Source organism: Galeopterus variegatus, unplaced genomic scaffold (genome assembly GCF_000696425.1).
Source record: "Galeopterus variegatus unplaced genomic scaffold, G_variegatus-3.0.2 Scaffold372, whole genome shotgun sequence".
Classification (NCBI taxonomy): Eukaryota; Metazoa; Chordata; class Mammalia; order Dermoptera; family Cynocephalidae; genus Galeopterus; species Galeopterus variegatus.
Window position 1 is genome coordinate 20519 of NW_007726483.1, and position 16940 is coordinate 37458.

The 16940-nt window shown below is 40.6% G+C and overlaps 1 protein-coding gene across 4 annotated transcripts in view; it reads left to right on the forward strand.

Moving 5' to 3' along the window:
- TADA2A (transcriptional adaptor 2A) overlaps positions 1-16940 on the forward strand; it is a 57279-nt gene that overhangs the window by 12617 nt on the left and 27722 nt on the right. For 2 of the 4 annotated variants that reach the window (XM_008568059.1, XM_008568061.1), the window contains exons 2-6: positions 1262-1368; positions 2384-2443; positions 13007-13098; positions 14807-14964; positions 16284-16372. In XM_008568059.1, coding sequence (XP_008566281.1) covers positions 1262-1368; positions 2384-2443; positions 13007-13098; positions 14807-14964; positions 16284-16372 — 506 coding nt within the window. The remainder of the gene's footprint in view (positions 1-1261; positions 1369-2383; positions 2444-13006; positions 13099-14806; positions 14965-16283; positions 16373-16940) is intronic. The other 2 variants (XM_008568060.1, XM_008568062.1) reach the window with 2 other exon arrangements.

The window sequence follows — 16940 nt, forward strand, 5'->3', positions numbered from 1 at the left end:
GTTTTTGTTGTGGCTGGCCGGTAAGGGGATCCTAACCCTTGACCTTGGTGTTATAACCGTGCTCTAACCAGCTGAGCTAACTGGCCAGCCCCAGGAGGAGTACATTTCTTTGTTCTGTCATTTTCCTCCCTGTTTTAATTTTAAAACAAATGAAAGGAACAATAATCATCACTTGGAGGAGAGAAAGGTGCCTTGAAGAGTGTTTCTGGAACTTTGAGGAAAATGCTATTACAGAATGTGAGGAATCCTGCCTCAGGCTAAACAAATTAAATCCCTTCATCTATTTTCAAAGCCTTTGTTCTTTTAGACTACTGCTGTTGATCACAGTGAACAATTTTGCTAGGTTGCCCTGCCTGTAGAGAGGCAGATTTTGGGGCAACTGGGGACACATATCTGCATTTTTATGACATAAGAGTTTGGATTGTACTCCTTGCCTTAATATTTCCAATGCTATCTATCATTGGAACTGGAACAAAGTTTGCTATGTTCTGTGCTTACTGCAGGAGAAAGGGAGGGAGCTTTCCTTGGTTTAAATCCCAACTCTAGTATATAAAGTAGTGTTTCCCATTTTATATATTTATATATAAATATTTTTTTAAAGTTTTTTTTCCCCTCAACTTTTTATTGTGAAAATTTTCAAACTTATAGAAAAGGTGAGAGAACAGTACAGTGATTACCTGTATGCCTGCTACTTAGATTCAGGAATTAACGTTTTGTGAGATTTGCTTTATATGATATGTGTTGCATAGGTATGTGTCCATTTTTCCTCCTGGAAAAGTAATTTACCAGTATTATGAATTTTCTAGTTTATTTATTTATTTATTTTTAAAAGATGACTGGTAAGTGGATCTTAACCCTTGACTTGGTGTTGTCAGCACCATGCTATCCCATGTGAGCTAACCAGTCATCCCTATATAGGCCTGCGGCCTTGGTGTTATCAGCACCACACTCCTAAGTGAGCCACAGGCTGGCCCCTGAATTTTCCAGTTTAAAACTTGTGTTTGTAGATTTCTCTACAGGGGCCAAATCTACTTACAGGCTGTGTGAAGTAGTGGGTACACTGTAGGAAGGAACAAAGCTGCCTTTAAATAAAAAGGAGCATAACTTTTTCTTATTTGGAATGAGCTCATCTTTTCTCCATGAACCTTTCAACACAGCTCACTCACTACCTATGTAGTTATTTGCAGATTTTCACCTTTTTGCACTTAAGATAATCATAAGGTGTTTTGAAGCTAGAGTATTTGTTTTCTTTTTCTTCTAGATGATCCCTCTGATAAACCCCCTTGCCGAGGCTGCTCCTCCTACCTCATGGAGCCTTACATCAAGTGTGCTGAATGTGGCCCACCTCCTTTTCTTCTTTGCTTGCAGGTAACTCATTAAGGAGAGGCTTGCCTGTCCTGGCCTAGTTTTATGGATATAGTAATTCAGAAATTATTGTGATTGCTCAGGAGGATCATACCTTGTTAAATCTAGTTTCCTGTCAATCATCCATGACACATTTTACCAGTGAAAAGTTGGGAAACAGCAGATGAGACAGACTGTTCTACATCTGTATCAACCTGATGTTTAACACTGTTTTTGCAAGTAGATTTAAAGTATTGGGATTATAGGAAAAAAGTGGAGGATTATTCCTTTTGATGACACTGTTTGACTTATTAATGAATGATCTCTGTACAGGTGACAAAAAATGGGACAAACCATTCTGTGGGTGATGTTGGCGGTAATAATACTAATTACAAGTGCTAACTCTGTGCCAGGCACTATTTTAAATACTTTACATGAATTAACCCTTAAATCATCACAATTCTATGAATTAAATATGATTAGTATCCCCTTTTATAGATGAAGAAACTTAGGTAAAGAGAGATTAAGTAACTTGTGCAAGGTCACACAGCAAATAACATTTTATTAGATTTAAGACACTATTGATTATAAGAAGCATTCCAATTTCAGAAATGTAAAATAGCAGCATTCGAGTTTCAGAGATGTAAAAATGGCTGGTGAAACTTGTGATACACTTTCAGTTATACGATGAATCCTGATTTCGGACTTTTAAAATATGAAAAAATTTGTTTTAGAATACTGAAATATGGTAAGTATGGGGCCAGTATTCAAATTTAGGCAGTCTGATTGCAGGGTTTATGCTCTTATCCAAGGAGGAGTTGTCCTAGGAAGAAGTTATTTTTTTTCAGACTGATTTATTCTGTGAGAGCCACTGAAAAGCTGTGATCATGAATACAGTATACCATTCTGTTGCAGTTGTAGGCAAGATTAAATGAATCTTCTTGAACTCTTCACTAGAGTATTCACAAACCATCTTCTATCTTTAAAGAAAGCATTTAAAAAGTAGCTTTTTGGTAACTTAATTTTTCTTTCTTTGCAGTGTTTCACTCGAGGATTTGAATACAAGAAACATCAGAGTGATCATACTTATGAAATAATGGTAATGATGAAGTTGCTGGGAATTTGCATGAATTTTTCAAGTATTTGGGAATTTTTTTTTCTTCATCTCCAAGTATCTTTTTTCTTTTTTCGTCTCTTCTGAATTTGGTAATCATTTTAAGTTTTTCATGGTTTTGTAGATCTACTAATACTAAGGTATTTAAGTACAAAAATAGTTTTATGTATTCACATTTGTTTCAGATTTAGAAGGGTTTTTTTTCTTTTTTTTTTTTTTTGGTGGCTGGCTGGTTCAGGGATCTGAGCCTTTGACCTTTAGAAAGTATTTAAAGGAAGTACTTTGAGATTCTCTGATTTGATGATAAGAGGTACGCTGCTTTTTAAGTTCACTGATAAACATATAACCAATATGTTGTTACTGTGTGCTAACAGTAAAGTTTGTTTGACACTCCATCCCCCTGCGTTGGAGAATTAGTTACCCTCTGAGAGGTAAGTTATAAGATGAACACAGAGTGAATGAATTAATGCATAAAATCACTTTGAAGAGGCAGACTAGTTTATAGGCCAGAATAAAACTTGACGGTAGGGCTGGCCAGTTAGCTCAGTTGGTTAGAGCATGATACTGATAAAACCAAGGTCCAGGGTTTGCTTCCTGTACTAACTACCCACCATAACAAACAAAAAACAAAACACACATGCACACCTTGGCTGTAATTTGATTGATTGTATTGCCATTTGTAAAGGAATGAGTTCTTCCAACCCCTGGCCAGGGGAGTGGGTGTTTAATAAGCCAAAGTGGATATCTGGTCTGCTTGACAGGTATATATACCTTTGTCAAGATAATATGCTCCGATAACTGACGAAACTAAGCATATAACTAAATTCCTAGTTCACCAGGCAGTTTTGACATTTGGCCTCCCATGTAGTTTTTCTTACAGGAAAGAATGCTGGCTGGCTTGACATAATAGTTTTACATTGTAGATTAATCAGTTGGCACTATATTAGTTTTGCTATTGCTGTTGTAACATTACCAAAAATTAAATGGCTTAAGATAACATGAATTTATTATCTCAAAGTTCTGGAGGTCAGAAGACCATTAGGCTGAGCTGGTTTGCTCCAGGTACCATAGGCTGAATTCAAGATGTTGGTTGGCTTGGGTTCTTATCTGGAGGCCGTGGGGGAAAATCCACTTCCAGGCTCATTCAGGTTGGCAGAATTCACTGTTCTACTGTTTCTTTACTGACTGTTGGCAAGGGCTTGTTCTCAGCTTCTAGAGGCTGCCTGCGTTCCTTGGCTCCTGGCCCCCTTTCTCCATTTTCAAAGCCAGCAGTGCAGGTAGTCGTTGAGTGTTGCTGATGAAGTGCTTGGAATCGTTCGGATCTTTCCAGCTTCATCTCTCCTGCACTGAATCCGACTCTTTTGTCTTTCCTATTTTGAAGGGCTCGTGTGATTACATTATGTCCACCTGGATACTCCAGGATCGTCTCCCTACTTTGTCAGCTGATAATTAACTTTAATTCCATCCGCAAAGTCCCTTTATAGAAGTACCTAGTTAGTGTTTGATTGAATAAATGGGGGACAGGAATCTTGGGAGAACAGAGGAACATCTTTAGAATTCTACCTATCACAGCACTGTAGTGTATTGACTTCAGTCTCTTAAAAGTTAAGAAAGGGTGAATTAGTATCTCTGAGTCTGATCATTTGTGGGGTCCTGTTAGAATGATTTTCTGGGCCTATAATACTGAGAGATTCTAGACCATAATGAATTAAAGAAAAGCTACTTAGTAAGAGTTCTTGGGAGCCATCTGGCTAGTCTTCCCCTACCCCTCTCTAAATGCCTTTAGTCTTTTCAACAGTGTCTTCATTAATTTTAAGACTTGGAGTAAAACATTTTTTCCCCTTTTGTTAATTGCAAAATGAGTGAGGGATTGGGAGAATGTGGTGAAACTAGCTATGGCTTTGAGTTCATTTCACCAAGGTTATCAGATCTTTAGAAAACTGGTTTATTCTTCACAAATTCACACAAGAATGCCTTGAGCCAGAATACAAATTTGTTCATTTAAATTGTGAAATAATTCCTTAAGGGATAATTCAGTATAGCTTGGGTAGGTTGATAGTCATGCTTATCCACTGTAGGAAAGCTGATCGTGAGCTTTCTTAAGTTATTCTGGGAACCATGTCATCTGCATAATGCTGAAAGCACTGACTAAATTTCACTCCAAGTTCACTTAATTCTGATTACATCATCCTTTTCTCACATACTCAACACCCATACAAACACATTTCAGAGTTCTGTCATTTACTTTGGGGAGCTTTGGGGGGTTACTAATACTCTTTTCCTTTTTTTGGCCAATCTTACCTATTCCCAGGGGATCTTTCCTTGTACAGGAATGATGACCAGATTTTGGCTTTCTACACATGAAGCCACTGAAAACTTGATTTTTTTGTATATTAAGCCCCAGATAACTTTAAATGTTTTTCAGTACTTGTGTCATCTCACAGTGCTGTATTTCTGGGAGTTACTCATGCTGTGGTGGGTGGTGCATTAATCAAGATTTCTGAGTTCTATGCCTATTTTTGTCTTGTAATTCTCAGAACCTTGAACAAGTTAAGGCAGCTCTTTCTGCCACACCCTTTTATACCAGTGAGTCTTAAACTTTAGTGCATAAGAATCACCTGGAAGCTTATAAATATAGATTTCTAGGCCTTGCTATGTTAGAGATTCTAGTTCAGTAGGGATGAGATTGGGTCCAGGAGTTGAATAACACTGATTCAACTTTAAGTAAAAACTGCATTATGTCTTTTTTTTTTTTTTCATGGTATGGAACATTTTTATTGTTTATCTCACAGTAAAGTTGGTGAGGGGTAATTAATATTCCAAAATAAGGGCTGGCCCGTGGCTCACTTGGGAGAGTGCAGTGCTGATAATACCGAGGCCATGGGTTCAGATCCCTATATAGGGATGACTGGTTAGCTCACTTGGGAGAGTGCAGTGCTGATAATACCGAGGCCATGGGTTCAGATCCCTATATAGGGATGACTGGTTAGCTCACTTGGGAGAGTGCAGTGCTGATAATACCGAGGCCATGGGTTCAGATCCCTATATAGGGATGACTGGTTAGCTCACTTGGGAGAGTGCAGTGCTGATAATACCGAGGCCATGGGTTCAGATCCCTATATAGGGATGACTGGTTAGCTCACTTGGGAGAGCGTGGTGCTGACAACACCAAGTCAAGGGTTAAAGATCCCCTTACTAGTCATCTTATTAAAAAAAAAAAAAAAAAAAAAAATTCCAAAATACAGTTTTAAAAATAACATGGGCTCTTCAACTAATGTGTGAGTTGTTGTATTTACATGTCTTTATGGTACTTGCCAGATTAAGAGTGATTATTATGAATTTAATACAGATGTAGACTGAAATTTCTCTCTTGGATTTCATAATACCTCATGTGCTAGGCATATTCGTAGTATGTGCTCAGATAAAAATGTGTTGCTTATTGGTAGTGTAGTTTTACAAATTATGACAGATATTTTGGGGGGGTCACTGACAAAAGATGTAACAATTTCTAAATGCCTGTGTAGTCTGAAGAAATTCTGTGTCACTTTCTTTTTTTTTACTTTCTATTATAGAAAATTTCAAACATACACTAGGGAGAGTGGTGTTCAGTTATCTATTGCTGCGTAACAGCTACCTCAGAACTTCATGGCTTAAAGTGATAGACATTCTATTATCTCCCACAGGAGAGTCAGGAATTCAGATTAGGTACAGTAAGGGTGGCTCTGGGTTCCATATGATGTGCTTGGGATGGAAGTCCAGGAGGCTTTTTTCACACACCTCTAGCACCTCATTAGGATGGCTCAAATTGATTGGGGGTTAGCTGAAACTTAACTGCCTGTGGCCTTGGTTCTTTGCCAGGTAGTCTTAGGGCCACTCCCTCTCTATGTGGCCTCTTTACATGGTCTTTCCAACAAGAAGGCTAGAGTTTTTACTTGGTGGCTTGGGAGCACAAAAGTGGAAACTGCCAGGCCTTTGTGAGCAAGTCACAGGTCCAACCCATATTAGATGGGAAGGGACCACACAAGGATTTGAATTCTAGAAGTTCATCAGGGACCACCATTGTAACCAGCTACCACACATAGTATAAATTTCCATATACCCATCACCAGCTCTTAAAATTATCAACTCATGTCCAATCTTGTTTCATCTAAACCCTTTCCCCTCTAGATTATTTTGAAGCAGATCCCTCAGACATTATATCATTTCATCTTTGTTTCTTTAGGTCTCTAAGTAGTTCTAGTCACTCTTTACATTTTCTCAATCATCTCATAAAGGCTTTATTTTTAAAACCCTGCCCCCTTTTCCTTCCCTGAAGCAATCACTGTTCTGATTTTTATCATTGCAGACCAGTGTTACATATTCTAGAACTGCATATAAATGGAATCATATAATGTAGGTACTCTTTTGTTCTTGGTTTCTTTCTTTCAGCATGTTTTTGAGATTTATTCATGTTATATATATCAGTAGCACATTTACCACTGATCATTCCTCTTAATTACTGAGTAATATTCCATTGTGTGAATATAGTATAGTTTGTTTATCCATTCTCCTTTTGATGAACACCTGGGCCTTGCCCAATTTTTGGTTATTATGAATAAAGCTGCTATGAACATTCTTGTATATGGCTTTCTATGTTCATATATTTTCATTTTTCTGGGATAAATATACAGAAGTGGACTTGCCATGTTTTAGAGTAAATGATAGTTTAACTATTTAAAAAAATTTTTTACTGAAAGGGCTGGCCCGTGGCTCACTTGGGAGAGTGTGGTGCTGATAACACCAAGGCCGCAGGTTCGGATCCCTATATAGGGATGGCTGGTTAGCTCACTTGGGAGAGCATGGTGCTGACAACACCAAGTCAAGGGTTAAGATCCCTTTACGGGTCATCTTTTTAAAAAAAATAATAAATAAATAAAAATAATTTTTTTAATTGAATCAAAATTGATTATGCATAGTTTTGGGGTTCATCATTGAGATATGTTGATCAAATCAATATTACTAGCATATATATTGTTACAAATCGTATTATTCTTTATGCCCCTTGTCCAACCTCTCCTCATCCCCCTTGTGTATGTACCTTGTGTATGACTTAATTAAACTTAATTATGTATACAAGGGCATTAGAGTGATGATGAATATAGCAATCATGGAAACACAGAGCATCATTTTGGAAATTTCTCTAGTTTTGCTGTGGTAGAAGGGAAGTCAAGTGAATGCTGATTTGGGACCACCCCCAGACTTTAACCAAAGCAAGTCAAATTTATTTTTGTTGTGTATGCTGGAGCTTACTGTAAGACCTCTGCTGATGTATTTGTGTGTATGTGATTTTTTTTTTTTTCTCATGATCCTTGGCTCTTCTATATTCTATGCTTTTTTTTTTCTTTTTGTATTAAAGCAGTTGTATTTTAAGAGTTTTTTTTTTATAGTAACCCAATTTTTTTTGTTTTTGTATATGTTCATCTTCCCCTCATCCCCCCACTCTAATTACTCTAGATTTCTTCTCTCCTGAAAAATAATGGTTACTCTGTTGATTTGTTGCCTAGATGATCTGTCCAATGCTAAGAGGTGTGATCAGGTCCCCCAATATTATCATAGAGCAGATGCTTCTTTTGTCACTCTGAAATGGGCTTTGTGGAGAGAGACATCGTCTTCTTTTCTTTATCTCTGCTGGTGACTCTCCTTGTGTCAGTGCACTCCAGTGGTTGGCGGACCATCTGCGTGGTGGTTGTGGCATCTAGCCGCTTTCATGGTAGCCATGGTTATTGTGGTGGCTGTGGTGGGCCACCCACATGGAGGCAGTGTTTTTGGCCTGCTCCTTGGTGCTGGCGGTGTGCCTGGTTGTGGGGAGTGTCAGGTTGCCGGCTCCATGCCTCGGGTCACCAGGCGGGTCCTGAGGCACTGGCACAGTGTGCCTGGATGTGAGATTTGGGTCTGGTCCCTGGCTCCATACCTCAGGTCCCCAAGTGGGCCCCGAAGTGCTGGCATGGTGTGCCTTGTTGTAGGAGGAGGGTCTGGTCCCCTTCTCCATGTCTTGGGTCCCCAGGTAGGCCCTGAGGTACTGGCATGGTGTGCCTGGTTGTGGGAGGGGGATCAGGTCCTCAGCTCCATACCTCAGGTCACTGGGCAGGCCCCAAGGTGCTGGCATGGGGTGTCTGGCTGTGGGAGGGGTTTCCAGTCCCTGGATCCATGCTCCGGGCCCCCAGGTGAGGCCCTGAGGCATGGGCATGGTGTGCGTGTTTGTGGGCGGGAGGTCCAGTCCTTAGCTTCATGCCCTGGGCCCCCTGGGTGGGGGCCGAGGTGCTGGCAGTGTGCTTGGATACGGGAGTGGGATTCGGTCCCTAGCTCCATACCTCATGTCCCCTGGTGGGCCCCAAGATGCTGGTGGTGTGCCTGCGCTGGAACTAATTTTTCGTCCTTTGCTTACTTCTAACACGGGGGAACTTCCTGTGGGAACCAGTACTTGAGCTGTGTGGTTGAGCTAAATCACTTCTTTGCTGCTGTTTCTCTAGGGAAGGCTTTTTGTGCAGCTCAGGGTTTAATGGTTAACCTTATAAGTACTTCCAGCTCTTCAGAGACTTGGTGCACCTAGGTTGTGTAGAATTTCATGGCAGCCATGGTTATTGTGGTGGCTGTGGTGGGCCACCCACATGGAGGCAGTGTTTTTGGCCTGCTCCTTGGTGCTGGCGGTGTGCCTGGTTGTGGGGAGTGTCAGGTTGCCGGCTCCATGCCTCGGGTCACCAGGCGGGTCCTGAGGCACTGGCACAGTGTGCCTGGATGTGAGATTTGGGTCTGGTCCCTGGCTCCATACCTCAGGTCCCCAAGTGGGCCCCGAAGTGCTGGCATGGTGTGCCTTGTTGTGGGAGGGGGGGGTCCAGTCCCCAGGTCCATACTCTGGGCCCCCGGGTGGAGCCCTGAGGTGCTGGCAGTGTGCCTGGATGTGGGAGTGGGGTCCAGTCCCTGGCTCCATTCCTCGGGTCACCAGGTGGGCCCCTAGGTGCTGGCATGGTGTGCCTGGTTGTGGGAGGGAGGTCCAGTCCCTGGATCCAAGCCTCCAGTTCCCAGGCAGGCCCCAAGGCGGTGGTGGTGCACCTGGGCCGGAACTAATTTGTTGTCCTTTGCTTACTTCTAAAACAGAGGAACTTCCTGTGAGAACCAGTACTTGAGCTATGTGGTTGAGCTAAATTGCTGCTTTACTGCTGTTTCCCTAGGAAAGGCTTTTAATGTAGCTCAGGGTTTAATGGTTGACCTTTTAGGTACTGCTGGCTCTCCACAGACCTGGTGGATCTGGGTTGTATATAAACTTTGATCTGGACCTGAGTTTTTTCATCAAACCATGCTCAATGTAATTCTGCACTCCTGACCAGTCTCCTCTGAGTGGTCCTGCGCTGATTGGGGGCAGGTCGGCTGTCCTTGCTGTGTCACACTGTTCTCCCGGTGGGCCCCTCTCCCCCACCGCCCGTGCAGCAAACACGTCCCATGGGACAGGCCCTGTGCCAGTCCCTTGTGTTGACTCACTGGCCTCTGAATGGCTCCCTTTTTTCAGTTGTTCTGGCTCCTCGAATCTGCATGGGTCAACGGGAACCCTGTTAGTGGTCTTGCTGTCCTGGGGGATGCCAAGGCCATCTTCTCCCCTGCTGCCTCCAACCAACTCCATCTGAAGGGCACAGCTGTGGCATCTGAAGGAAACTGCTCAATGCGCTCATCAGTTCCAGCCTTAAAGCAGCCGCAGCCCAAAACCCTCAGAGCAGTTTTTTCTTTCTCTCTTAGTGGTTTCTCCTGCCTTTCCATCTGAAGGGCACAGCTGTGGCATCTGAAGGAAACTGCTCAATGCGCTCATCAGTTCCATCCTTAAAGCAGCCGCAGCCCAAAACCCTCAGAGCAGTTTTTTCTTTCTCTCTTAGTGGTTTCTCCTGCCTTCATGAACTCTGTGGGTCTCTCCTCTTCTTCCCCTGAGCTCCAACAGCCCCAGCTTGGCTGGTGTTACATTTTCATAGTTCTAAATTGTGGATTTGTGGGAGAGACTGACGCTGGGAACTGTCTATTCCGCCATCTTGACTGGAACCCTCGATAGTTTAACTTTTAAAGAAATGTTTGAAAAGTTTTCCAGAGTGGTTGTATCATTTTGCACCTCTGTCAGCAATGTATGAGAGTTCTTATTCCTTCACATGTTTGTCAGCATTTGGCATTGTCCATCTTATTCATTTTAGCTGTTTCAGTGGATGTGGTGCATGGTATCATAATTTCCTTCTTTTACATTTTTGCAGTTTGTTTTAATTGAGATACAAATAAGGTCTATACATTCCAATTTTTCAGTTGGTTGCTTCATATATGTCTTCTATGTGAGTTCTCCCTTTTTCTCTCTCTTGTTTCTTTTATTTTATTTTTGGTCTTATTTTTTATTTTTGTTGATTTAAAAAAAATTTTTTTTTTAATAATTTTAGATTTACAGGGAAGTTGCAAATATAGTACATAGAGCTCCCATATACCCCTTCATCCTACTTACCCAAATGTTAACACCTTTCATTACGGTGTAAATTTGTCAAAACTAAGAAATGAACATTGCTACAATACTAGTAACTATTTATTTATTTATTTATTTTCAATACTAATAACTAAACTATAGACTTTATTCATATTTGTTCAGCTTTTCCACTAATGTCCTTTTCTGTTCCATAGTCCAGTTAAGAATTCCACATTACATTTAGTTGTTGTGTTTCCTTATTTTCCTCCAATCTGTGACAGTTTCTTAGGTTTTCCTTGTTATTTATGATTGTGGCAGTTCAGAGTGTTCTTTAGAATGTCCATGTCTGATGTTTCATCATGATTAGATTTGGGTTATTGGTGTTTAACAGGAAGACCACAGAGGTGAAGTGCCTTCTCATTGTGTCATATCAGGGGGTACATGGTGTCAGCATGACTTAACACTAGTGATGTTAAATGATGAACAGCCAGACGTGATAGAAGTGTAGGGTAATGTATATGGGAAGGGGCGCAGAGCTTCCATGTCCTCTCTGGATACACCACCCTCCAAGCACCTCCACACGTTCAGTAATCTAAAAGCTCTTCTCTCTCATTTCTTATAATTTGTTTAATTTTTAAAAACTGAGTTGATTGTCTTATAGATGTTATTACCATCTGGATTTTGCTGATTAATGTGTTCCTCTGTCTTCTGTGTTTCTTGTAAATTGGTAGTTAGGTTTAGTGGCTACATCAGATTCATTTATGATCATTGTCTGGATCTGTTAATTCATCAGGGATTGCAAAATAGCAGTCTTTTAATTCTATCACCCCTTTTAGTTTATGAGTTAGAATACTATAAAAATAAACTTCTCATGGGCCGAGCCCGTGGCGCACTTGGGAGGGTGCGGCGCTGGGAGCGCGGCAGCGCTCTCGCCGCGGGTTCAGATCCTATTTAGGGATGACCGGTGCGCTCACAGCGCTCACTGGCTGAGCGCGGTGCGGCCAGTCTCAAAAAGGACAAAAATAAATAAGTAAATAAATAAATAAACTTCTCATGGGCCGAGCCCGTGGTGCACTTGGGAGGGTGCGGCGCTGGGAGCGCGGCAGCGCTCTCGCCGCGGGTTCAGATCCTATTTAGGGATGACCGGTGCGCTCACAGCGCTCACTGGCTGAGCGCGGTGCGGCCAGTCTCAAAAAGGACAAAAATAAATAAGTAAATAAATAAATAAACTTCTCATTATTAACTATTTGGTGACCCTGGGTAAAGTTTGTGCAGGAAAGGAAGGATAAATGTTGATTATTTTTCTTTATTAGTTTTGAAAATATGAGTTGGTTCCCTAGCATCCTCCAGATACTTAAAATATTTAAGAAGTTTCAACCCTTTGTATTTATCCTTATTGATGCCCAAAATATTCCATTTTTGGTTAGCAGGAGCCTCTACAATTTGGCTTCTGAATCCTTTTGACATGACCCTTATAGTCCTTGAGAGCTTCTTTGCTTCCCAGTATGACAGACTGTTCCGGCCTGATCTTGTCCATTTCCTGACCCAGACCTGGAATCAGCCTTTCTCTAAGGAGTCGTGATTCCTTTTAGTGAGAATAGCATCTGAAGACTGCAAACTGGGCACTAGAAGCACTCATTGTTACTAGGTTGGTCATCATTTCTAAACCTTTTTAATGAACACTGTTGAAATTATTTTTCTTTTAAAGTAAAATACATCATGAGTTTCTACTAGAACTTTCAATTCAAATACAAGACTACAAGTCTTTTATATAACTTTATAGATCTTACATCTATATCTTTTCTTTTTCCCAAGCCAAAAATCCCACTTTCCAATGGGAAATATATATATTTCCAAAAATATATATTTCTGCATGAGTTACATGGCATTTATGAGTGATAATATTTATTGTACACTTGTAGCTAGTGGAGGAAATAGGGGTGGGAGAGGTAGGCTACTCATAAAAGTAAATTTTAGGTGCTTCTCAATACCGTGAGGATGACATTCAAGTATAAACTAGTACTACAGTTGGTGTTCCTAGCTTTTATTTCTATCTCTATTCTCAGGCAAAACTTTTTTCTTCTTAGACCTCAGATTTTCCGGTTCTTGATCCCAGCTGGACTGCTCAAGAAGAAATGGCCCTTTTAGAAGCTGTGATGGACTGTGGCTTTGGAAATTGGTAAGAGCTTGGTATTAAGAATTACCTTGCCCTAGTGGACTCAGAGGAGAAGCTACTGTTGAAATGTAAAGGGAGGAGCCTCAGGAAGAGGAAAGCATGTGTTGTTTTCCTATTGACCTGTGATTAGAGACAAGTTTTCTTCCCCTCTGCCTATTATTTTCCAGGGCTGAAATGCTTCACAGGATATGGGATGTTCAGCGGTCCATGACTGAGCAGTGTTATTAAATATATTTTTTTCGCAAAGAATCTGAAGCTTAGGGTGTGAAAATGGTTAATGAAGGACTCTCAATTAGATCCTCCCTGTCCTGACTTGCTAGTATATATAATCTTTCCTGGTGTTCATTAGAATATACTATGCTGAAAAGGAGACCTGAATTCAGTTCACATTTTGCTTGTATTCATTCATTCAGCATTTGTTAAGCATCATCAAATATTGTGTACTATGGGGAACAACAAAGAAGGTAGAAAAGTGATCACTTGCGAGGAGCTTGCTAGTCATCTTTGGCCTAGTTTTTCATTTTTTGCTTGCAGTTCTAACTCTCTGAAGTGGGCTAATCCTCCCTGTCCTCTTTTCCTCTTAGCAAAGACCGCAGAAAACACTATTGCTTCTCTACCCACTGTGGGTAAGGTCCTAAGCTCGGTTGTGAGGGGGCTGGAGCTAAGAATTAAGATATGCATCCTGCCCTCAGAAGCTTGTCTAGTATGGCAATCAAAATAAATATACAAATGACTGAAGTACACAAAGCATAGCATAGTGATGCCTTAGGCGAAGGGTAAGTGAAGTGCTGTGGAAGAGAGAGCTTCAGGGAAACAGACTTTGAGGGATTTCACCTCTGCCTCCCTATCACCTGGGCTAGGGGTCAGAGGTCTTGAGTATAAATTCTGGCTTTGTCACTTATGAGCTTTGTGTTCTTGAGCAAATTTGTTAGTCTCTTTGGGTCTCATTTTTTCTTCTGCGAAACTGAGATAATAATAATACCCACACCACAAGGTTAATACTAGGATTAACTTATTTTTTTAAATTAAAAAAATTTTTTTTTTGTCTTTTTCGTGACCGGTAAGGGGATCGCAACCCTTGGTGTGGTGTCACCCGCACCGCGCTCAGCCAGCGAGCGCACCGGCCACTCCCATATAGGATCCGAACCCGCGGCGGGAGCGTTGCTGCGCTCCCAGCGCTGCAGTCTCCCAAGTGTGCCATGGGGCTGGCCCAATACTAGGATTAACTTAAACTGTGTTGTGAATCTTTCAACTTAGTGCCTGGTGTATCATAGGAGCTCTAGTAAGGAAATGTTTGTCCATGTGAAGTATTTTGTGAACTATAAAACATTATGCAAAAATAAAACTATACTTATGTACATTTTGAGTGTTCAGAAGTGGCTTATTATTTATAGAAATTCTTTCCCTACAGCCTAGCTCACAGGAGAATTTACAAATTTTCTTGTCATCTTCCTTTCTTTTGGTAGAAAGTAAAGGACTTTTTAGATACTGTTTTATATCTTGGAATAGCAGGATTTGGAACATCAGATGACACTAATCTAGGCTTATATTTGTCTCATTTTTCTACTGATACTGCCAGGATATTAGTTTGGAGGTATCAGATTACAGATGTTATATGGATGTGACTTAAAATATGGAAAGAACAAACCATGCTTTTACCATTGTGTATAAATGAGAGCACTACTTCTGTCTTTTTCTCATACTCCTCTAGGCAGGATGTAGCCAATCAAATGTGTACCAAGACCAAGGAGGAATGCGAGAAGCACTATATGAAGCATTTCATCAATAACCCTCTGTTTGCGTCTACGCTGCTGAACCTGAAACAGGCAGAGGAGGCAAAAACTGCTGACACAGCCATTCCATTTCACTGTAAGTGCCTCCCTATTTTGGTAAGAGATACTTAGCTCATTCTTGAGCCCTGTTTCAGTAGCAGATAAAAAGTTGTTTGATGACTTGGACAGCTAAGGAGCTTATGGAAGATAGGAGGAGTTGGCATGGCAGCTATTGAGAGTCAGGGCCATAATGTGGCAAGGAGGGAATATATACCAGGGGTCAGAGTTCTAAACTGGACTGTAGTCCTATAGTGGACTATAGTTCTATACTGGACTTTTCGATTTATTAGGGTTCCTGAAGCCAGTATGTAGTTCCACCCATTGTGAGTTCCTTGGACATATCAGTTAACTTTAATGCTTGCGTCTGTAAGATAAGATGTTGAAAAGAGACCAACCTTTTTATGCTGTTGCGAGTACAAGCCTTTTTGCAATCCCTTTGGAGAGTTTATGATCATACATAAGAGTTGCTTAAGAAGTCCAGTATTTTACTCATTAAGTGTCCCAGTGTCAAGCAATTTGTTATTTTGTTCATTCGGTTGTGGCGGTGATGGTGAACTTTTTAATCACATTTGCCTGTGGGGCCAATGGGTCTTTTAATAAAACGTAACCCAAAACATGATGAATTATAAATGGATTTCTTTCATGAATGATTCCCAGAGCATAAATAAAGAGATATGTTTTGCCTTCCACATTCCCTTTTCTCATACTCTCTGGAAACAGTTTTATAGCTGACTAATTGAGAGGCTGGTGACACCTCCTATTTGGATAGCACTTTGGATGTTAGCATTTGGTTATAGAATGCATTAGACCATTTGTTCCCAATAGCAACCCAGTGAGATAGGCAGAGCAAGTGCTTTTGTTTTATTCATGGGGAAACAGATTCTGAAAGGTTAAATTTGTGCAACTTCAGAGGACTACTGTATGTTAGAGCTGGGACTCGATTCCAGCTAACTTCCAAATCCAGTGAGCTTTTTTTGATTCTTAGTTGGATGAAATTTGGCCCTAAGGGGCAAGAGAGCTGAGGTTGACAGGGTAAATATTTATGTTCTATAATATTAGAAGAAAAGGTCCTTTATTTCCTTTAGTTTTAGGAAAGTAAAAATTAGGGAATTTCCCCATATTTACTTAGAGGATTCCCTTAATCTTAGTTTCCTTTTTTAAGAAATCAGTCTGTTTTCATAATACCTTATTATCTTTTTCACATTTCCCTTTATAAAAACCTTTTAATTTTCTTTATTCTCTCAGATACTGTTTTTCTCCTAACAAAAATATTCTATAGTGTAAATAAGGACTATTTCTGTGTCACTATTTCATGCCAATATTTTATTAACTGAGAAAAACTCTAAATTCTTTCAGCTACAGATGACCCTCCCCGACCTACCTTTGACTCCTTGCTTTCTCGGGACATGGCAGGGTACATGCCAGCTCGAGCAGATTTCATTGAGGTAGGAGAAACATGTTTTTAGCACAAGGTAGGAAAACCTTTTTTTTTTTTGGTGGCTGGCTGGTACAGGGATCGAACCCTTGACCTTGGTGTTATCAGCACCATGCCCTAACCAACTGAGCTAACTAGTCAGCCCTGTTTTTGTTTCTGATGAGGCTTATATCTCTTACCCATAGTCTCCATATTACTAGAAGGAGTTTTTCAAAGCACTGTAATTTGTAGTGCCTTGAGGCAGCTACATTTTCTTCCATTTGAATGTCTTTTCTCTTTTGTAATCATTTTCATGTGTGGAAACAGTAAAAGTTCTTCAGACCAAGAACCTGTTTCTTAAGTTCATCAGTGCTGGCTCCTACTTCATTAGTAGGTATAGAATTTCTTCAGTCTAGTTCTCGTTCCATACATGGGGGCTTCAAGGTTATACTATATCAGGGCCTGGCAAACTTTTTCTATTAAAGGCTATATAGTAAGTATTTTAGGTTTTTCAGGCCATAAAGTTTCTGTTGCAGCTAAACTTTGCTGTTATTGTGCAAAAGCAGCATAGATAATACATAAACAAATGAGTATTTCAG